General features: G+C 48.7%; 1 protein-coding gene across 4 annotated transcripts in view; it reads left to right on the top strand.

Moving 5' to 3' along the window:
• The window catches only part of ZNF536 (zinc finger protein 536), a 488,284-nt gene that overhangs the window by 328,966 nt on the left and 135,523 nt on the right, over nt 1-23,795 (top strand). Inside the window, exon 5 of one of the 4 annotated variants that reach the window (XM_023229081.2) lies at nt 4,894-5,796. The exons of the other annotated variants lie outside the window; for them this stretch is intronic. Within the exon in view, the coding sequence (XP_023084849.1) occupies nt 4,894-4,901 (8 nt within the window). The 3' untranslated portion in view covers nt 4,902-5,796. Of the gene's footprint in view, nt 1-4,893; nt 5,797-23,795 lie in introns of those variants that run through there. 4 annotated transcript variants of the gene reach the window in all.

Below are 23,795 nucleotides of genomic sequence, written 5' to 3'. Positions count from 1 at the left end.
GATACTCATATTGCAGGCTGTACTTTCAGGATCTTCTGTCATTTCCGCATGCCTTCTTCCTAACTTTTAAAACTCTGGTCCTAAATTACTTGGTGCCATAGAGCCAGGGTACTGGACAGTGTGCCCTGCCTATCCTAACAGCCAGTGGATTCCTAGCTCTGGTGCAGAAGGAGAGCCACTGAGGGGAGAAGCCAACCCAGCCAGTTGGGTGGGGAGACGCCTGTTGCATATGACAGTGTTGAGAGCTTGAGTGGGAATTTTCTAAAGCTCTTTCCACAGAGGATAGCACACTGCCTGTCAGAGACATATTATAATAATCCCAAGGAAGAGGTTAAGCCATCTTGGATTAAGCCAGAGGACAGGCATCTTTGTTTCCACAGTGGGTCAGATCCCACTAGGGGTCTGATCTCATTATAGGAAATCCCACTCCTATCAAATCCTTAGTTTCTTGAGGTGACTTCCGGTCTCCAGAAATGAGTCACATTTCTTTATTCTGTCAAAGAACATAATGTCCAAGGGTGCTCCAGTGCCATCGGAAAACTTGGATGTGCCCTTGGTTTTATAGGAATGTTTGACCTTGGTTTTGTAATGGGACAGGCTCCACATGAGTATTGAAAGGTAGAGAGAGGAAGGCCAGAGCAGTGTTTGCATCCACGGACAAAGCAAGGCAGACAAGCCCAGTTCAGCTTGAGAAACGCTAATGCACGTTGGGTCGGCACTTGGCTTGGAAGGGGCAAGCTTCCCTGTGCACACAGCACCAAGGCTGGTCTGCACAGCACCCATGGGGCCCGCTGCATGGAGCGGTTAAAGAGTGTGTTTCATCCGGGATTTTGTGGATTTGGATAGCAACCAGATCACCTTTTCTCCTTGCCTTTCAAACCTAAGAGAGACGGCCAGGGCGTGGAGTTGTTGTATGTCAGGTCTCCCAAGCAGGCTTTGCACTGTGTCCTTTGGTGGACCCAGGGGTAGGCAGGACAGTGAAGAAGGAGTAACAGATGAACAGGAAAGCAGGGAAAAGAACACACTCCCCTTTGCCCCAAGGAGCTCTGCTCTGTAGTGACTGCCACTCAGGGAAACCTGGCTGAACTGGGAGCATCTGTGAGCAGGCTGAGGGCAGGCACTGAGGCTCACACCTGTAATCCCAGCACTCTGGGAGGCCGAGGGAGGGGCATCACTTAAGCCCAGGAGTTCAAGGCCGCTGTGAGCTAGGATTGTGACATTGCACTCAAGCCTGGGTGACAGAGCGAGACCCCTTCTCTAAAATAAACATGAAATAAATAAATATCAGCATGTTGATCGTGGGCACAAGGCCCTATGTGCAGCGGCTACCAGACCTAGTGACCCAATGGGCCTGGGAGGAAGTGAGGGAGAATGCAAGCCCACTAACAGCAGTCGTGCTAACATCTCTAGCTTATCATCCTCAGGTTATTGGGCAACTGGCTTCCCCAACCCAAATTATACCTGAGGCTATGGAATAAGGGTACTCTGGGCTTCCACGCTAGTGAAATGATTGGGACCCACCCCCAAGAATTCAGGCCCACTGAAACCTCTTCAATTTATATATTTTTAAATGTGTGATGAATGAACCAGGACAACCAAAGCTGAACTCTCTTAAAATGTGACTTCTCTTCTCCCTAAGCCTTATGGCATTCTTGGCATAGGCGTCTCCTTTTCTTTTTTCTTTTTTTTTGAAGATGGAGTTTTGCTCTGTTGCCCAGGCTGGAGTGGAGTGGCACGATCTTGGCTCACTGCAACTTCTGCCTCCCGGGTTCAAGCGATTTTCCTGCCTCAGTCTCCCGAGTAGCTGGGATTACAGGCATGCGCCACCACACCTGGCTAATTTTGTATTTTTAGTAGAGACAGGGTTTCACTATGTTGGTCAGGCTGGTCTCGAACTTCTGGCCTTAGGTGATCTGCCCACCTCAGCCTCCCAAAGTGCTGGGATTATAGGCATGAGCCACCATGCCTAGCCAATACCTACTCTTTTACCAGCTACTCAGTCTAAAGCAACAGGTAGCAAATATTTTCTTAAAGGGCCAAAGAATAGAAGTATTGGCTCCCAGGCCATGGGGTATCTATGGCGACAACCCAATTCTGCTTTGGAAGTAGCACTGCAGCCACCGTAGACAATGGGAAAATGACGGCTGTGGTTGCGTTCTATTAGAACTTTAAGTACTGACACAGGCGGTGCACTGGAATTGGTCCACAGGGTCTTAGTTGGTCAACACCTGCTCTGGTGTAAAGAGAAATGTGTTCCCGTGGTCGTCCCTAGAGAATGAATCATGCAGAAACTAGTCCTCTGTTAGTCCACTGGATGGTGAGATGGTGATGGGAGACCTCTCAGCAGCAGCAGCAGGGCCCCATCCATGGTCTGGTAATGCCAAAGCCAGAGATGTGAGAGAGACTTTCCAGAGGTAGAGGACTTGTTGACCCAGATGGGCTGGTGCCTTGTTTCTGGGAAACCACACCTCTGTGTATACATTAAAGACTTCCAGGAGAACACCCCAGCGCAGTGCAACCCAGAGCTGCCCCCTCACAGCCAGCACACACAGAAGAGGAAGGAGGCAGTGGCTGTGTGTTGTCTCTGAAGCCAGCTTGCTCTGTGAAAGCCTGTTTCCTCACTGATGGAAGGAAGCGTAGGGATGAAATAGATGATAGAGATAAAAGAGCTTGGATCAGTGCTTCTCAGTTGAGTTTGCATGACGTTGCGGAGCTCAGCATCCACGTGAAACTGTTGCAAGGAGATGATGTCAGCGTGCAAACATCTTCGGGTTGCAATCGTCCCATAAGCACGGCAGCCATCAACCTTACCTCCATCAGTGTTAGAGAGGCATGTTTCATTTCTTCGCTTCGGCCATGATGCATGGTTGATAGCTCTTTCTTGGTATGTGGGGAAGTTTGCTTTGAAGATGATTCTGGCAATTTTGTGATGACCTCTCATCCCAATGGTTACTCCATTCTGTTACTGATGCCAGGCAAGTGCTTGCAGGTAGGAAATGAGTCCTGCCCCGCCTCAGTCTTTGACCAAGAAATGGCAAAGGTCTGCAGTCAGTTAGAGACTTGTAAGGAGGCTATGGCTGGTGTATGAAATACACAGTGAGGGCCGCATATGCTCAGACACCCTGAGTGTAGGCTGTGATACACAGTCTATGGCTACTGGTACATTTTTCATCTTGTGCAAGGGTCCACAATGTGGCCCAGAAGCCAGCAGGTTCTGATGAACCAGGGAGGTGAAGGTAGGAAGATGGCATAGGAAGACAACCACAAAATTCCAATCTGCCAAGTGTGTGGGAGTGTAGGCTGTACCCAGCTAGCATGAGAAGGCAATTGGCTTGGGGGTGTGGGAGACCTGGGGCATCTCCACCGCAAGATCTTTTTGTCTCTGCTGCCGCCTTACTTTTTTTAAAGACAAATGTGCTCTTATACCTCTTCCTCTTCTTTTTTGTGAGCTGATTCTTACATGGATTGGCCTCAGAGACTATGGATAAAGCACACCTTTGCGTTCACCTGCTTTGCCCAACTGGATAATTTACAGATGAGCAATTGACCTCTACCGTCTGGCCTGCTCTCATTCGTACTGTGTGTCCAGGGCCTGACATTAGACCCCAGGAGGGAGGACCATTTGGCCTGCCTTGAAGTCCAAGGGCAGAACCTTGTGAGTTAATGCAAATCACCACCCTGTTCTGCCCCTGCTGGCTGCCTCACAACCTGCTGCAGAGCTTTTCTCTTTGACTCTGGAGGGACAAACACAGGCAATGTCCCCCGGGATCTCCAGCACCTGGAGCGGGTTCTCCCCAACCCTCCTCCAGAGCCCTGCTGTGTGCACTGTGTCTGATGGAGAGGCAGCCTCTCTGGATGGCAGCTCTCTCCAAACTCCAAAGGCATTCTTCTTCTGTTCTCCTTCCCTCTTTTTAAATTAAATGGGAATGCCACTGACGTGATGTCGTTTGCACTGCAGGATGACAGAACTGTTGTGTGAATACCATTGTATTTGCCAAATGGTCCACTCGTCATTTCAGAACAAACAAATGGATGGTGTCTGTAAGTCGGCAAACACTGGTGACATTTAGCCTTGTTTATGTTCCTTTCCTTTTGCTGCATATTTTTGGCTCCAAAAGCTACTGGCTGAATCAACAGGGCCTCTGAATCAGGAGAGAAGTCTGGTAGCATTAATTTTAGTTGCTATGTCCATATTCTCTTTGGATTGCATGAATCCTACTGCTCAGGACCAAGCCTAGCCTAGGTGAGAGGAGAGGGCAATCAGCCTCTTTGGTTCAAAAAAAAAAGAAATATATATATCTTTCCCCGCCCCTGGTAGTGACTTAAGATTGGGAGGAAGGAAGAGAGTATTGAGAGAAGAGAGTATTGTCGGAAAAGACACCACATCACTGAGGAAATGTAAACCCTCCAATCAGACCCAGCCACCGCCATCTGAAATAGGAATGGTGTGAGCCCATCCATTCTTAAGTGGGTGCAGGTACCCTGGGTCTAAGCCTTGGCGTCTGCCTTTTTAACTGCTGAATCAAAGCGCTGGTTGAAACTGACAACTATATCTAGACACAGGCTACATCTTATCTGCTGAAGGCATCAGTTTTTTTCTTTTTCTTTTTAATTTCAGATGTTGTGTGCAAAGCCCAGGTTTCAAATAAGCAGTAATTATCTCCTATTACTTAGTGCTGATCAACAGCACCTCTACGTCTAATTGCCAACCTGCCCTAATCATGTTGACTATTCTTGCTTTAGCCAGAGACAGAAGGACCAAATTTTATAAATACCACTTTATTGTCATCATTCCATTAAACAATTAGGGAATGTGGTCCTGCCCTTGCTTTCAAATGCCTCTAGCCCTGGTGGTTTCTGGATTATTTAATAAATCTGAACATTTTCTTGCAGGTAAGTGACACTCCCTGTCCTAGTCGGTCTATCTGGACTTGCCCTTGTCTGTTCGTGGTCCTCGGTGGTTATCTGCAGCTTGTTAATCGTGTAAAGTCAAGAGAAGAATGTATACACATATGTGTGTTGAATAAATAATTACTATTGGCATAGGTATGTGTATACACACGGCGCACCAACCTACAGTATATATAGCAGAGAATCAGAGGCTAAAAATATTACCCCATATGTTCCACTATTAGTCATGGATTGCAAAGGCTTAGTAACTTGAGCAGGAGAGAAAACTCCCTCAAAGTCATAAATCCTGAGTGACAACTGCTGGTGGATGACAGATCCCTTCACCTGTGGGCAACCTGGCTGGGGGTGGGGTCTGTTCCACCAGCTCACCTGAGCGTGTAGAGGTGGGTCCTTCAATGATCTCGTGGGTATTACTGCTTGTGTCTGATTGTCCTGTATTTTGTAACACTTTAGAAGAATACAGAAAAGTGCAGTAATTCTCTTTCTCCATAGTATTTAAGCAGAAATATTGCTAGTTTAATATTGTGTCAGGTTGTCCTATTAACCAGGAGCAGATGACAGTAAAATTTCCGTGAATAGCACCTTGACATCTACAACCTAAAAATGGTGATTGAAGCAAAATGTGTAAACTTGTATGGGGTGATCGTGTGCTTTGGAACAGAGTATTGTTGAAGTAATTAGAAGATATATTAAGGTGTTCCTGGTAATGAAGGCATGTAAGTTATAATAATTGTAGCTTTCTGAATAAGTGTCAAACTATATCTTTAAGTGTGCTGTATGCTGAGTTACAAGTTAGGTCATTTATGAATGGAATGTAAAATAATACTAAAAATGCTTCAATAACTTATCTTGGTATTGCTAATAAAAAAAAGCTGTGAAACATTAGTGTAGTTTTGAGTCATTATGTTAATTCATTCCGCAACACCCCCCTCACCCCCTGACATTCTTCTCTCTGTTGGAAGCCTCAACAGGACATTCAGGGAATGCCATTTACCCTGTTTCTTGGGCTGTTTGCCTGGGCAGATCGTTGCATTTTTCTATCCACCCTTAGGTGGGTCCTGTGAGTAACAATTCATAAACATGCAAGTGGAAAAGGACCTTCCAATTTGGGTGGATGACTGTGGCGGGTGGGGGAGAGCCAGGCGACACGGGCCCGTTTCTCTGTACAAGTGACTTTTAGGTGCCTAGGCCCCACAACCGCCCATAGGAACTGTGGCTGGGGCGGTGGCGGTGGGGGTACTTGGGCACGGAGTACGCGGGTCATCATGCCCCATCCCAGATGTGGAAACAATGACACCCAGCCTTCCTGCAGCAAATCTGAACATGTTCTTTTCATCCTGTGAAGGGGTAGTTTGTAATGAAGAGACTCAGGATTCGTGGAGGTGGAATCTTTATATTCTGCTGACCTTTTTGGGCTGTACCTGTGTTTGCTGCAACAGGCTTTTACCTGTTCTTCCACTTTGCCTCCTGGTGGGGAGAGAGGTACGGGAAGGACCTAATTTTGCTTTTTGCTTGTGTTGCTTGGTTTTGTGGTCCGTGAGCTGGACTTTAGGGTCCTACCATTTCAACGGTGTTTCCAAGCTTCTTTGCTTGGGTGTGTTTTAAAAACCTCTAAATTCAATGACCATCCTTGCGCCCTTGTCTAACTAGTCCTGTTGGGGGACTCGGGGTAGGACACAATCTCAAGCCCCAAGTCCGTTCTTCACAACCCCAAATAAGTAAAGTGTCCTCTGTGTAACAAGGGAGCGGAAAGCTGGAAATGCCCATTGGACAACCCTGGTCTCCACAACAGGACAATTGCATCACCCTAGCTGGTTGAAACATTGCCTCCTGTATTTCTCATAACACCTTTTCAAGTGACCCTGACTCCAAAGACCACATTATGGCATTAGATTGTCTCTTAGTTTGGGAAAGAGGAAAAAAGTGAGAGATTCGGAGTCTGAGAAGACGTGATGAAAGCTTCAAAGAGAAAATGTCAATTGTGAAGAAGGTTGTCAGATTTCCTTGTGGTCAGTGCCCACGACTGCTGCCTGATTCCCTTCATATGAAGCTGGGAGTGCGTACCATGGGTTCCTATGGAAACTGTGATGGATCCCTAAATGCCTAGCAAAGGTAAAGTGAGTGACCCTAACTTCCAGGCCCCAGGTCTGCGTGGCCACATTTAGGCAGGGCCAGTTTCCACTGCCAGTGTATGTAGGCCAAGCCTGCACAAGAAGTAGGGCCCCAGGAGAGGTTTTTCTTTATTTGCAATATCCCCTGAGTCTGAGGACCTGCCCCAAGGGGAATGGGGTGCACATCGAGGGAAAATTCCTCCAAGCCTTTTTCTCGGGGCCTCTGTCCAGGGCTGAGCACACTGTTCCTGGCATTGCCGGTCATGTACACCCCACTACCCACTTCCTGCAAACCTGGGGCACCACAGCTCCCGTGGGTTTTGCCAGTCCTTCCGGGATGGGGCCCAGAGGGGTATAGATGGGACATGGCGGGCTGGGCTTTGGAGGCAGAGGGAGTACAAAGCCAATGAGGGAGAGGCTGCTGAAGGGAACGGATCTTCCTAGCCCCTTGCATTGACAGCCTGGAAGGCTCCCTGGAGCCATGTATTCAGGCGTCTGCTGTTCTTTCTTCCTTTCCACGGGGACCCAATCTCCCTAATGGAATCTCCAAGCTGGGGGACTCGGAAGCATTTCTGTTTCTAAAGCAGGGGGTATTTCCTGAGTTGCTCCCCAGTGGAAACTTCTCAAGCTTAGAGGAGGCCTGTGTGGATTCTCATTCTCCTATTTTATGGAGCCAGCTCGGTCCTGCTCCCCATCTTCTCTTTTCAGCGCAGTCATGCCGTGCACTCCCCCTGCTTCCCATCCACCTCCTCCTCATCACCCCCATCCCTGGGTGATGACTCCTTTCTCACCAGTTGCGTGTTCTTGGAAATATCCCGTCTTCTGCCTGCCGGGGAGCTGGGTGGATTCAGTTCTGTGGAATGAGCCAACTTCATTTCACAGCTCTGCAAGGGGGTTGGGAATTCTGTTTCTTGTGTGTTCCTTCCCCCAAGTCACCGTCCCCAAGTGGGATTATTATAACCCCAAGTGGGATTATTATAACAAGCCCACCTTCCCTGTATACTACCATCCATCCCCACACCTCCCCCATAAACCATCATCCATCCCTACATGGATGTATAACAAGCCCGCCTCCCCTGTAAACCACCATCCGTCTCCACGTGGGATTGTAACAAGCCGACCTTCCCCCAAGCCATCACCCATCCCCACATGGAATTATAACAAGCTCATGTCCCCTGTAAACCCACCCATCCCCACATGGGATTACAACAAGAGCATGTCCCCTGTAAACCACCATCCATCCATACATGGAAATATAACAAGCCCACCTTCCCCTAAGCCACCACCCGTCCACACATGGGATTATAACAAGCCCCACCTGTTTGAATTCAGACCTGGAACAAATGTAAACATCATCCACTGGATCTACCCTTAGCCTGAGACCCGGGCCCTTCCTAACATGAACCCCCTGGTCTGGATCAGAGACCCCCTCTCTGCCCCATAGTATATGGAGCAGAGTTCCAAGGAGACATCTGTGACTTAAGACGAGAGAGGCCAAGGAAGGGCAGAGTGCCTTGCAGTAGCAGTAAGAGAGTCTTCAGATCCACTTCTCTATTTACACATGTTCGGAAGTGTGTTTGCTTTGATGAGATTGTAGATATTCTGGTTGGAGAAAAAGAATCTAAATGTTAGGAGATGATTATTCCATAAGTATAGTCACTTTTTCTCAAAGAAACTTCCCGATGATTAAATTACATCCCCAAATCAGCAGCAGCGCATTGGCAATATTGTCTCTGCGTAAGCAGATTCTGCCTCTGGAGCAAGGGATGCGCATTTTCAAGGTTAAAGTTGGGGAACTCTGCACAGCTATTTCATTAGCAAAAATAGCCATTTGTGCATCCAGACATTGGCTGGCTTCACGAGGGGTTCGTCTTTCATGTTCTTTGTGGAGTTGTCCAGACACACCCATCTAATGGTAACTCACTGCTCACAAGGTTAAATTTTCTTTTTGAACTTCTGTTGTTGTCAAATTAACATAATATGCTCTCAATTATCCACATAAAAGGAGAAAGGCAACCAAGCGGGGAAAGCAAATTTGCAATTAATTTACCAAATTATTGCTCTTTTTATATGATGGACAAGTCAGTTTTTTCTTGAGTCAAGGGATTTGTCTGTCCTGGGGAGAGAGCTGGGGCTGACCACCAGGACAGGCCACTCCAAGGTGCGCCCTGCACGTGGGGAAGGGCTGAAGGTGGTTTTGCTGGGGTGCAGAGTGGCCCCGGTGGATAATTAGGGACTCATACTAGGATGAGTTCTTTCTTGTCAAGTAGAGGGGCCGTTAGTCCTCTCAATCCCCTAAGACTTCCTCAGTGACCTAGTTGGGGTCTCCCTAGAGCAGATCCTGAGGTAAGGACCTGGATACAGGCAGTAGATGTGGGAGGTGACCCAGGAAGCATGAGTGAGGGAGCAGGGAAGGGAGACAGAGAAGGCAGGTAAACCAACAAGCACAGGTGCACTCATGAGAGGGTCAGTACTGTAGGACTATAGGGGCTCAGCCCCTTTGGGGGTCCTCTAAGGTACTGTATAGAGCTCCCCTTGGAGCAGTCTCTTCAAGGATTGAAGGAGCCGGGGTATTTACACACCAGCTCTGTGTCTCCCAGCAACTAAGAGTCCCTCCAGCGCATCTGATGGCCAACCATCCTTCCCATAGTGAGAGAAAGACCTCAGGCAGAAAGAAGCAAAGGGCCATTGGCATTGCCAGATAATCAGAAGGGAAGGAGTAAGGAACCAACAACCAACAGTGTCTGCTTCAAGTAGGAACGATTCTACACCCTCCTGGATCCCTTGTAGAAAGTCGCAGACCAACCAGAGCCATGGATGAGAACAGATGTGTGTGTCATGGCTCCTGTGGGGAGGGAAGGCGTGGCCTCTCAGCTTAGGGGCCGGGTTACTGGAAGAATGATTGGCGGGCTGGCCTGGGGGTCAAGAGACCAAGCACCTTGCAATAGTCATGTTCTAAGGAGCTTAGACAACTCACGTGTCCTCTTTGGGCAGCATTTTCTTGTCAGTTAAAGGAGGGAGCATTCCAGATGTCTGCTCCGGACCCTCCTACGTCTTAAACTCTATAGTCTCCACCACCCTTTTCTAGTCCTCACTTTTCAGATGACCCATGGGGACCCTGTCAGTCCTGGAGTCCCCATACCAGTAGGGCCCCTGAGATATGTTCTGGTTTTCCACAAACATAAGAGTGTGCGGGATTTCCATTTGGGCAAGGCCATCTGCCATTCCAGTGCACCGACATGTAAAACTTGCCTTATCCTGAAGATATTTCTATTAAATTAGAAGAAGACCATTGAGGATTTTCTCTTTAAATTCTGGAAGTCTGTCAAAATAGAAAAAGAAAAGAAAAAAGGAGATCAATGAAACTGAATTTTCAGCTCATGGAAGTGCAAGAAAAACCTGATTATTTGACTTTTTTTCTCTTTTCTTTTTCAACCTGTTGAGTTCACAGTTGAGCTTGAGAAAGAAGATTGTATTTTTTATGATGATCAGATTATCTTTGAGCGCTTTGCAGATACCAATGTGTGAATCCAGGGGGTCCCTTGGAATAAGTGCCTCCTACTTCCTTTCAATACACGTACCCATCACAATTAGAGGGTGGGAACCCGGGCACTGAGAGATGCGGGCTCAGGTTCTCATCTTGAACTCATGGGGCATGAAAGCAGTTCACATTCACTTCCTTCTGTGCCTGTGACCATTCCACTTTTCCATCCTGAGAATTCCCTTGGTCACTCAAAATCACTCTGGGCTTGCAAGCCCGGGGTAGTTTGGAACAGTACGCACTATCTCCACATGGGAAACCCTCAAGTCCTTGGCATTTTGCTTTCAACTGGACATCTTGTCACAGGCATTTCTTAATGCAATTGCCTCAGTATTATCATCCATCAAATAAGGCACTCGTGTATCCTTTAATAGAATAAAGTGAATATGAAGAACTTGGAGGTTGTCGAGTCACCCTCATTTCAATTATTTTAGGCTTTCGGAAAGCCATGTAGGCTCCAGGTAGAGCTTCGATGAAGACCCAGAACCCACTAAAACCCTGCCAAGTGGCTGGAGAATCTGGGCAGGCTATTATAAATCATGGCGCCCCGCCCTCATCCTTGCCAATTTGTACTCACCGCTGGAAGGCCTCTTTCTGGATGGCCCATCTGGGATTCTTCCCATCCCTGGGGTGAACATCTGGAGGTCTGTTGGGGAACCCATATGATAATTCAACAAGCCCATTCCTGCGATGGACAGACACACCTCCATTGGCTCCAACTGAGCTGTTTTCACTGTTTTCTAGTGGTAAAAACTATTTACCATTAGGAAATTTAAAAAAATCATCTCTGGTGGCCAATCGGTGGCCAAGATTCTTGTATCAGTGGCTTTTGGATTACATTAAGACTTTGGGCTCTAGAACTGTCCTTTCTAAATGATACCCAGTAATTTAATTTTAAATCACAAAGGGAATTTCCTTGAGGCTTTTGAGGTAAATGCCCCTGCAAAGCGAATGATCCCCTCTAATTCACACAGGTTAAATACCTGGATGTCATGTTGGGGTGGTTTTGTGAAGTCCCCAGTTTTATTTTGCGACAGTGGATTTTGCAGCAGGAGGTGTTGTATGAGGTGGGTAATGGGACTGGGGTTTGCCAGGCAGGCTGATCTCACATCCCAGAAGACACAGGAGGGAGAGGCGCTGGGCGTGATGGATGCTCCAGTGGTGGGAAGAGGGATTCCTATGGGCCCCTTCCCCAGCCTGACAACTCCTGCAGATGAGCCCAAGGACAGGCTGGGGCCCACAGGCCTGGAACCTCCAGATGGACACACATAATTCCCACCATGTCAAGGTGTCTCTGGGATGGGGCAGTGAGGAGGCATAGCCCCAGGGGCCTGGAATGGGGGCACTGAAGGAGAAGGAGAGTGCCACAGAGGACCTGAGGGCTAAGGGGTAAGACAGAAAACAAGTAAGAAGAGAGTAGAAGAGAAATGATGGAGGTTGCATCCGGAGGAGAGGAAAGAGTGGAAGAAATGGGTGAAGAAGACAGAGAGAGAGAGAGAGAAAGGAGGCCAGTAGAGATGAAAGGATCCTGGCAGGGAAAGTTTCCTGAAGCCTCCTGGGGCTGTAGGTGCCCAGGCTGATGGGATGGGTCCTCCCACTGCTGGTGGTCCTGGTGGTCGGGCTGGGGAGAAGGGTGCTCAGTGGCTGTGGGTAGAGATGTTGGGGAGGGTCAGGGAGATCCCCAAGTGCAGCTCCTGGCGCTCGGGCTGGAGCTCCAGCAGCGCCTTCTCCCGCTTGCTCCACTCCCACCGTCAGTTTCAGGAGGAAATGCTGCAGCTTAATCAGAATTATTTACAAGATAATGGTCCATTGTTTGCACTGAGACAGATGTTGTCTGTGGGAACTTTGTGTTTTATGCTCTTTTCCCTGCTCTGCCTTCACTGGGTGCAGATGGGATGGAAGTAATGTGAGTTATGACTCCAAGGATTGGAAACAGGGAGACGCTCCACTCTTGCCTGGGCTCGGCAGGGCCACAGAGCTGGGCTGGCACCAGGCGGGCAGGGGTGGAGAACAGCCACTGTGGCTGCAGGGCTGTGATTAAGAAGGTCTTATTTCCTAGAGGGGTGGGTCCGTGCCATTGCCTTGTCCGGGAAGAACTCTGATTAAGATGCACTTCTGTTTGTTGCATTGGGAGGTCACCGTTGACATCTCAAACGAGGGTGGCCATCTGGTCCCCTTTTTGCCAAAAGGAAAGCTTGACCCCTCTGAGGTGGGGACTGTGTAGACTCCCTTTTTTTTTTTTTTTTTTCAACTTATCAGATAGCTTCTTCTTGGTCTTCTGGGGTCATTTAGGAAGCCAGATCTGGGCTTGTGACTCCCTGCCCTCCTTCAAGGGTGAGGTCAGCTGAGTGAATGACGGCTCCACCTACTGGTCTGGGGAGAGAGCGTGTTGCAGAGGAGGAAAGATGGGGTGATCTGGGGAGACTTGGCCTGCTACCGGACTTATTCCGAGCCTTGCCTCGGTGTGGGCCCACCCTCCTGTGAAGCCCACAGGCCAGCCAGGCCTTCAGCACTTCCGGACCCCAGCCACTTCTGCATAACCAGGCACCCTCTGTCATTATCAGAACCCATTTTATGAATGAGGAAGCGGAGGCCAAGGGATGCTAGGCGGCTTGCCCACAGTCTTTTTTCTTTTTCTTTAAAAAATTTTTTGTTTGTTTTTGTATATTTAGGGAGTAGATGTGCAGATTCCTTACATTGCGTGTGAAGTTTGTACTTTTAGTGTATCCGTCACCTGAATAGTGAATGCTGTACACAACAGGTGAATTTTCAACCCTCACCCCCTCCCACCTTTCCACCTTCTGTCATCTCCAATGCCTGTTGTCTGCTCTTGCTGTGATTTTCTACTCTTCTAGCGCCTCAGGTCATGACCTTCCCACTCCAGGGGCCCCTCTGAGCCTCAGCTTGGCCAGCTGAACACCGGGCATGAAGAAAGCTGTTACAGTCAGGGAGGGGAGTTCCCTGAGACACACACCTCCGATGCCAAGCATTGAATCTGATAGCCCATCTCACAGATGACAGCAATCAGTGTCGCCAACTGCGTCATACCAGTCCTCCAAGACACAGCATTTCTAATGTCAGGCTGTGACCACCAATAAACAGAAAACACAATCCAAGTAATAAAATATCCCAGGTCACATTTGGATGCTAAAATCAAGCAATCGTGGAATAAAGAAAGTCACTTTCATGGCAACTATGTAAAATCAGTCCTGGCCTTTGGGCAGCCTAGAGGAAAACTCAGTAGGCCACGGCTCCTAACCCTACCCCACACCCTGACTGTCTATGAGGGGTCACCCAGAAATCAGTTACCACCGCGACGTTTTGTTCCATTCAAAAACCAGCCATGTGGGGGCATCCTGGGTATAGGGCAGATGACTGTTTCCCCAAAATATCTCCATGCCCAAGGAACGGATCCCTTTATCCCAGCAGCAGGATCTGGTCCTCCGAAATCACCCACTAACCTTCCAAGCAAAGTTGTAAATAATAAAGACTTCCTCTGTGCCAAGTCCTGTTCTAAGCCCCATACAGATGAGAGTGCAAATTAGACTCTTACATTTCATCCTCATGAAAACCCGAGGATGTGGATGGAGTATTTATTATTCTCATTTTAAATATGGGGAAACCGAGGCACCAAGCAGCATCTTGTCGCACCAAAGATCACTCAGCATGTAAACGATAGGGCAGGGCTGAGATTCGGGGCTGGACAGTGGCAGTCCCTGCATGTGGCCTCTCTGGACAGTGGAGGTCCCCACGTGTGGCCTCTCCGGGTAGTGGTGGTCCCCGCGTGTGGCCTCTCCAGGTAGTAGAAGTCCCTGGGAGTGGCCTCTCTGGGCAGTGGAGGTCTCTGCATGTGCCTTTCCATGCAGTGGAGGTCCCTGTGTGTGGCCTTTCCGGGTAGTGGGGGTCCCCACGTGTGACCTTTCTGGGTAATGGAGGTTCCTGGGAATGGCCTGTCTGGGCAGTGGTGGTTCCTGGGAGTGGCCTCTCTGGGCTGTGGAGGTCCCTGGGAGTGGCCACTCAGCTGCCTCACCTTGTGGGTGCTTTTCTGTGCCTTTAATACACACTTGAGATGCATTAAAAATAAAGAAACCAACCAACAGTACATAACAACAGCCAGTTCCTGCCAGCCTGCCAGGTTCATGTCAGGAGATAATGGGGCATTTCTGAGCAACGATTCTGCGACTGGGCTATCCTAACCTGAGACAGAGCCTGGGGAGCCCTGTCCTGGAGCACGCAGGCGGGGCACTGGGTGGGGACCAGGTGCTTGGGTTGTGACCCGAGTGGCTTTGAACCTGCCACAGGGGGACCTGAGCAGATCTCCTCCTGTCCCCTCAGTGTCCTCACCTCTCCATAAATGACAAAGTCGCAGTGATAACCGAGTCCTTCCACGTGACAGTCTGTGAATCAATTCTTTTTAGGGCTATATTTATTCAGTCATTTTCCAGTGTCAGGGAATAAAAGCAAAAACCTGTCATCTCCCTCCTTTCCCTGCAGCGAGAGGGCCCCGAGGAAAACTGACCCCCACCTTGCAATTGTTCCCTGTGGTCCAGGTCTAGGGGAGCATAGAGAGTGGGTGGCCCAGGGCTCCAGCTCCCCCTCCCTGCCCCCAACCGCGACAGCAGCAGAGGTCAGATCAGGATAATATTTATCAACCTTATTCTCATTGTGGCGGGCTCTGACCAAAACCCGGCATCACTGGAGATCCCAGACTATGTCTTTTAAGGTCCTACAGAGCCGCTTCACATGTGCCCAATTACCTCTGTCAGGCAGGGGGAAGGAGGTCCCCCTCGGTGGGTGGGATCTGAACTTGAGCTTCCAGAGGTCGATGGCTGGGATCTTAGGCCTTTGAGCCTGTCACTCCCCGATAGCCAGACCTTTTCTGTTAAAACTGTTTAAATTACAAACCAGTAATAAAAGGATCATATGTGTTTCCCACAGAACAGGTTCTTTAGGGCTATTATGATAATTAAAAACATATGGTGCCTGTGCCAGTCTGAAAGAAACCGCAGATGTACAAATTAGGTATTATATAAGGGTTTTCTGCTTTTGCCCTTTTAGAAACGTCAAGCTGGAGAAGTTTAAAGAGATAAAAATGGCAATTGTGTAGATAGTAGGTAGCATTTTGGTTTTAGAATCATTAAATACATAAATCCATTTTTTTTTTAATACTTCGTGGGAATAAACAGCTTCTGATATGTGAAGGAAGTGAGGAAAGTACCCAGAGGTTGGGAGTTTCCAGGGGAAGAGGCATCATTTTCCATCTCACGAGATCTTGGATACCATGAAACCTTTCGCATTTTCTATGACATTGTTCTGCACAAAGAGGATTATATTTATTAAATATTGAATTATGTTAAAATTGAATTGATGGAAGCAAAGATGAGGATTTCTTTACATTAAACTTTTTACTTTTTAAAAGGCAAAGATGCAAGTATTGATTAGCTTAGAAATAGTCATTTGTTTTAATTTAAAATATGCAATTGATTTTGAGAAGGTGATAAATACTGCTAATAAAAAAAAAAAAAAAAAAAAAAAAAAAAACTCGGGAGGATTTCCATGGCTCCCTGTCAATCGTTTTCCAATGCAGGCATACGGGGCAGGTCCAATCTGCTGAGCTATTCATATGGAAAGCGATGTTGGCCTGGCTGATGACACTGGCAATGCCCAGCCATGCTCAGGGCTGTTGAGATGACAGGCCCTTAGTCCTGGCACATTGGGACCCTGGTGAGGAGGGCAAAGATTCAGGGCTTTGTCATTGCATGTCTGCTACAGAAAATCAACTGGGTTGCTCTGAAGGGGAAAGGATAGGCGGGTAGGTCACAGGACCACGGCCTTCTCCAACCCTGTACCTCGGGGCCCCTGCTCTTCTTGCTCCTGAAAACAAGTTTGGACTCTCCCTGAGACAATCCACCTAGAACTGGGATGATCTTACCTCATCCTGCATCATTTCCTTGATGTGATGAGCTGGTAGCTGCATAAGGAAGTTAAAAGGAAGCTAAATGACGAATCCATAGGAATCAATGAGCAGAGAGGACACACCACATATCCAGAAGCAAAGCCCCTGGAGCGCTCACATGACCAGAATTTTTCTAAGCCTAGCGTGCAGTTGTTGAAATCTCTAATAATGAGTAGAGATGAATTTTGTTCAACTTTTTTTGTGTGTTGAAGTATGTATCACATTATAAATTTTATGATACCCTGGTGAGGTTGGAAGACCCGATAGCCATTCCTTGATCATCCTAGCTAGAGGGAAGTCTGGGCTACCCTGGAAATGTTCTTTGAAATGGGATGTTCTTTGAAACAGGCTCTGCAGCCACGTTCTTGCGGGAGGTGTTTGGTTTCTCTCTTCCTCCATTCTCCTTTGCCACACCTTCTTGATGGTACAAGAGGTCCGTTGTCCTCCTATGCCCTTTCCTGTGGGGGGATATGATGGGACCTACCCTGCCACTCTGTCTCTGGGTTAGGTGAGGAAGCCAGTCTCCTCAGGGAGCTTGAGATGGAATCAAATCGAAGCCAGAGAAGCGTTTTTTTTTTTTTTTTTTTTTTTGAGACAGAGTCTTGCTCTGTCACCCAGTCTGGAGTGCAGCGGCATGATCTCCGCTCACTGCAACTTCTGCCTCCTGGGTTCAAGTGATTCTCTTGCCTTAGCCTCCACAGTAGCTGGGATTGCAGGCAGCACTACCATGCCTGGGTAATTTTTATATTTTTTAGTAGAGACAGGATTTCACCATGTTGGCAAGGCTGGTTTCAAATGCCTGGTCTCAAGTGATCTACCCACCTCAGCCTCCCAAAGTGGTGGGATTACAGGGCTGCTGCACCCAGCCCAGAGAAGCATTCTTGAACCCTCTTTCCACAACACAGCAAATAGCCCTGGAGGCTGTGGATAGCAGTGGTTCTCAGCTAGGGGCGATTTTCTCCCTTGGGGGACACTTAGCAGTGTCTAGAGATATTGGGGAGGGGAGTGCTTCTGGCATCCAGGAGCCAGAGATGCTGCTAAACATCCTACAATGCACAGGACAGTCCCTACCACAGAGAATTATCTAGCCCCAAATATCAGTATCAATTAGTGCCAAGGTTGAGATACCTTGGTGCACAGAGGGGAGAACCAGGCCTCAGTGAAACTCTGAGTTGGACTCACGGTGACAAGGCAAGTGGCGTGCCCTGCCACGCAGCTCACACCACAGCATTCGGCACGCGCCCTGGACACCCTCCCTCCATGTCCTGTCACCTTCAGACCTCAGGCCTTGATGAAAAGCTTTGCAAGAAGCCAGGTGGACTGGAAGACAGGAACTTTGAGTGGAGTAACCCGGCACGTTCCTCTAAACTCAAACTGGCACGTGGGGTGCAGAGAGGGTGGCAGGTGCAGAGGCAGCCGGGAGCCAGCCTTTTCTTCTCCCCTTGAGTGATAGCAAGCCCACGTTGTTATTGTGCACGTAGATATTACCACTTTAACTTTTACGGAGGTAAAATAACACCTTGTCACTCAGCGCAAGTACCAATCACAAAATGAATTAATTGTAATAACCGTTGTCAACAGAACAAAGGACTTGTTGCTTTCCTAAGCAGATTTCAGCGCCACTGAGAACTATATACAAACGTTCCCATTGGACAGGCTGGCGGAAAACAGTCAGAACATAATTGTATCTGTCTATCTCTTTACTTTGTTTTTAAGGGTGAAGGAATCGAGTTAAAAACCTATATTTTAAGCATATCAATAAATATACCCCTTTTTGTGTTGGTGACATCTCCTCAAAAAACATGGAGTCTCTAATAAATTGGCCATGAAAATAGCATTCGCTGCTGATAGCACCTAGAAGGGCCAGCTGTAGGGGCTGCCTGTTGACTTCAAGTCATGGAGGGAATATGCCCAATTACTGTCCCATAAAACACCCTCTTATTTCTGGGAGTTTTGATAACTCAGGCGGTCAGCTGCCCCCCAGCTCCTCAACGGAAGACAAGTGGGCCTCACACAGGGCCTGTAGAGGGTCGTCTCACTGCCACCCCTCCCCAGCCGCCCCCCGCACCCCCGTCGACGCAGGCAGGCTTGTTTGCAGTCAGTCTCTTTACAGTTACATTTTATCCCCCTTTTCTTTGGTTCTAGCTTTTTCACATCTTAGCACATTTTCCTCTTTAAGAAGTGCTGTGGGTACTCTTCTGACAAAAGGGTCGTTCCTGGGAGAGGGGGTGGCCTTCAGTGGTCTGGGTCACTCAAAAGTCTAGTTCAAGCTGTGTCCCCAGAAGAGGGATAGAATGACTCTTTGCAGTCCATGTCCCCTTCTTGGCGCTGGCCCTACACGTTTCTCATTTCTTCCAGACTCACCTCCTCCTTCTGCTTCTCTGTGCCCTTTGCCCAGTGTGATCCCAGTATTCAGCTTCCTCCCAGGGTCTCAGGCCCCTCCCACCATGGGCATGAGTCTCCCCCACAGCATCTCTGATGCCTTGTTAGGCAGCCTGCTTTATTTTTAGGGTTCACTGAGGTCTACATTGGGCCTTCCATGATGAAATGAAAGATTATTAGGCTATCAGAGATAGAAGTCATCTTAGAGGTCACATTTGGTAGGGAGGTTGGAGAGAGGACTTGCCCTTGGTTGTAGAAGTAGAGACAAGGGGTGGTCCTGTTTTCATGCATCCAAACTGATCCCTCTGAGTGCTGTCACTCTACCTCCAAGCAAGGAAGGTGTTTGTGTGGCTTGTCCTTGCAGCTTTGGGGCACCTTTTCCTGCAGAAGGACTGGCCACTTGGAAACATGGGTAAGAGGTGGACATCTCAATTTAATGCAGCCCTAACTCTTATGGGCTATGTCTTTGGATTTATGTAGTCATCTCTAGCTAGGACCAAGTACTACTTTCAGAAAAAGTACTGAAAGAGCCCTTCTCTAGAAAAGGTACTCTCCCTACTGCTTCCTGAGGCTGGTCTCTGTGTGCTGCCGCCCCCGGGAAAGGCAGGCTTACCTCTCGCTCAATCATGGGAGAGGGGTGTTCATGGCACCAAGGTCCCAGGCCCCTGTCCTAAGAGCAGAATGTGAAGTGAGGGCACTCAAGGGGGGCAGCTGTGCGATGTGGAGAGAGTAGGGGCGGGGGGCAGATCTCGTGCTGCGTGGACAGCCGTTCTGGAAACACCATGACCCTTCTACGCTCCACTCCCTGACCTCACCTGCCATCCAGCAGCCTTGTACTGAGGAATGAAGAAACAGCATTCTTTCCAAATTTGTCAGAAAGGAGAGGACTCCATCATGGGGAAGGTGCATGGTTAATTGTCCATGGACTTTATTTAGCACATGTGGCATTCCTGCATAGCATTGGCAGATGGTCGCCAACAGAGTAATCAAGATGACATCTCTCGTGGGGCTTACATTCTATGGGGACGCTGACAACAAACAAATAAGTTCAGCATAGGATAAGTGATATGAAGATGTTGAGGCAGGAGGAAGGGCTGGACCTTCACATAAGAAGGTCAGGATTCTATACCCCAGAGGGCAGGGAAGGCCTCTTTGTTGAGGGGGGACATTGGAGAGAGACTAGAGCCAGTATCACATGTATCACATGGATAGAGAGCTAGAGCTCTTCAGGACTTTTAATGACCATACACAACAAATTCACCTGGAAAAAGTGGGCCAACCCTTGGACATCTGAGTTAAGCCACCTTGGAGAGAGGCAGATGGTTGCTCAGACCCACCTGCACCAGACCCACCAGTGTGCAGAAATTTGGTGGGGGGGGGGCACACATATTCTAAGGAGAGGGTACGGGAAAGACAAAGACCCTCAGATGAACAGAGTTTTGGGAGGCTCTTAGACCTCAGGACCCAGGGATTCCTGTGTAAGTGAACAGGATTTCCAAGGTTTTCCCAGATGTTGGTATTTCATTCGAGCTTCTCGATGGCCCTGTGTGGTCAACAGAGCTGGGACTTGGGGCTATTTTTCCCATTTTTATAAATGAGGAAGCTGACATTCAAAGATAAAATAATGACTTGCATTAGTAATAGTTTGTGGTAGTGAAAGGCAGGGCTAGGGCCCCAGGTGTCCTGACTCCCAGTACCAGGCTCATTCTGCTCCCCTGGAGCACCTCTGCCTCTTCCTGGGACTCTGATGTGTCTTCTGAGGCTGACCAGTTCTACAGTAGGACTACTGGGCCTAGGGGAGGCATCATGACTCAGTCTTTGCACATTCCCCCCATTCCTGGTGAAAAGAAAAGTTGAAACTTAGAAGAATGGTCACAGACTTTGGAAACATGATACTACGAGAAACACGGCCATCCTCCAACTCCCCCAAGATGAAGGTCTCTTGTCCTCACAGACCAAGACTGCCCATGACAGAGTCCATGCATTGAAGTACACCCACTCTAGTTTTCTTTTTAGGTATCACATGGATAGAGAGCGGGAACTCGTCAGGACTTTTGATGGCCATACACAACAAATTCACCTGCAAAACGTGGGCCAACCCTTGGACATCTGAGTTAAGCCACCTTGGAGAGTGGCAGATGGTTGCTCAGAACTGCCTGCACTATGAAGTTTCACTCCATGCTGACCGTGACCAGCAGGGGTTCAGCCCCTCCTGGACACCTTCCAACATGATAGCCATGGCAGTGGTGGCACCACCCGAGGTGCAGAGGAGCCATTGCCTGGACGGCAGCTCTGTTTCCAAAATCCCCAGTTCTGTCAGGGAAAACTGCTTTCAAATAAATGGTTGTTTCTGGATGATTCTTTTTAGTATTTCTTCCCCTAGCTGGCTGTTATATTGTTTGCATTGCATGCCGTTCAGGGAGGCAGAAAGTAGCCCACCTTTCATACTAGCTGCGATAGTATCTGTTTCCCAAAATTAAAAGGTCAAATTAGGAACTATAGCAGCCTTAAAATACTTTATCTGCTCTCAACTTGAGAAGATACGTGGAAAGGCTTCTTTTGTAGCCTAAAACTGTTTGTGATGTTCTCCATGCATGGGGGTGAATTTGCAATGGGATCAGAGAACCAGGGTAAGCATGAAAGACTGGGGGAAGAGATCCTTCAAGAAAAGAAGTCAGGCTCCCAAGTGGGTTCCTCTGCTAAGAAAGGCCCAGAGGTGTGACTCCCAAGCCCACTGCCTCCCGCTGCTGAGCCATACCTTGCCTTGGGGAGGCTGGCCTGTGGGTGGCCCCCATTAGGTGCTCAGCTGGTGCTAATAGTTGGTCACGATAGCAATGACCTCTTTCCCTCACCGATGCCCAAAGCCCAGCCAAAGCCATTGGGCTTGAATAGCAAGGGCAGGATTCAGCAGAGACAGGCGTTATCTTGAGGCCTTCTGGTCAATCCAGGGTTCTTCTTACAGGAGAGCTTGCATGCTCACTTAGCTTGAAGCCCATGTGATCCCACGCTGTGAAGAGCTCATGCCAGGCCAGGCTATGTCACAGCAACAAAACTGAGGCCAGGCACTACATCGTGATCAAGTGTACAGATCTGTCTGTTTGTATACTATATTATCTATGTATTTGTTATAAAATAAAACTAAAAATACATTTTTTAATCAATAAGTTTTTCCTTCCTGACTTCTGCTAAATCCTATTCGATTTTTTTAAAGGTGAGAGGCCAAGGTCTAGCATGGCTTGAATTTAGTCTAGTGCAGCCATGCATTGGTAAGTGATGACAGGAAGGCTGTGGGCTGTGATTTGTCATCTGGGTTTGTCAGTCTATGCTGGGACAGGTCTACACAGCCTGCCTCTGCTCATGCAGTCCTTACCTCCACTCCTTGTCATCTGTGCAGGGGATTACTGAGTTGTCAGGAAACATGGTCAGGAGGGACTCTGCAGCAAAATTTACTCATTCATTCATTCATTCATTCAGCAAGCACTGATGGAACATCTCTCCTATGCCAGGCACTCTTCTCAACATTAGGGCATGAAAATGCACAAAAACAGCCAGGACCCCTAGCCCTGTGAACCTGTCTCTCCTTTGCTATGCCCTGCCAGGCACTTCCCTCCATGGACAACCCCTCCATGGGATAGGACTTTGCTGGAATGGCATGGTCCCCTACTCCCAGGACCTCTCAGTCAGTGGTGGCTGGGCACCACCCCTCCCATCCAGAGCCTTGCTCTGTTGGCCTCCTGAAGATGATCCTGCTGGCCCAGGTGGCCACCTCCATCTATTGCATCAAAAGGAGTGAAACCAAGGGAGTAGCGACATCTGTGCTTGCTCAGTCATCCAGCAAATATTTCCCGAGGGTTCCTGTGCACCAGATCCTTTTCTAGGCACCAGAGACCTAGTGGTCCAGAAAGGAGGCAAAAACCCCTCCCTGCCTTCAAGGAGCTGACAGTCTAGAGGGCAGTGGGCAAGTGGAATAACTGGTAGGTTAGAGGGTGAGAAGGCTATGGAGAAAAATAAGGCAAACTAGGAGTTAGGGAGTGCTGGGGATGCTGCTAATTTGCAGAGGTGGACACAGACAAGGCCCGTGCAGTGACACCCAGGGATTTGAAGGAGGCCAGTGTGTTCCTGGGAGAATGTGGGGTGCACACTTGGTTGAGGCTCTGAGGACAACAGCCTGTACATTTCAGAGAACTTTGGAGAGAGAATATGTAGAAGAGGGGAAGGGACAGATCACGGAAATGGCCCAGACCTTGTGGTCACAAGAAGGACTCCGGCGGAGGCCAGCTTCATGGGGTGTGAGACCCATGCAGTCCCTCAAGCCCTACGCTGAGAAGGGCTCTGCACGTGGTATAAGGGTCAACTGTGCCCACATCAGAATTCTTAATGATGTTTGAGCCGAGGGCCCTGCATTTTTCTTTTGCAGAGGGTCTCACAAATGCCATAGCGCCTCTGACCCTGGCTTTTACACCAGGCAGGAAGGGTGTAAGATGATTTGGAGTGAGCTGACTGCTGGGTGTGGGGGACCCAAGGGTGGGAAGGTAGGAGGCTGGGGAGGAGACTGTTGTGGTGACTGAGCCTAGGATGGTAACTCCTTGCTCCGGTGTCAGTGGCAATGCAGATAGGACATCCCGCTCCGAGCCTGCGTCTCCCTCTCTGTCTTCTTCCCCTGTCGTTCCTCCATCTCCACTGCTATCTCAAGCCCCACCTGGGTCCTCCTTCTCCGGAGCCCCACCCCGTACTTGACATCTTGGGAGCCCCAGTTTCATGGTTGAACTTCAATCTTTTTCTTCTGTGTTCTCCATTGATTTCTTTCTGACCTCCTGAGGAATTGACAGCTGTCCAGAAGCTACAGATGGGCTGTGCTCTCCTACGCTAGTGGCTCTCATGTCTGATACTGTGG

The sequence above is a fragment of the Piliocolobus tephrosceles genome, chromosome 21, assembly GCF_002776525.5.
Source record: "Piliocolobus tephrosceles isolate RC106 chromosome 21, ASM277652v3, whole genome shotgun sequence".
Taxonomy (NCBI): Eukaryota; Metazoa; Chordata; class Mammalia; order Primates; family Cercopithecidae; genus Piliocolobus; species Piliocolobus tephrosceles.
This window is presented reverse-complemented; position numbering and strand designations above follow the sequence as displayed.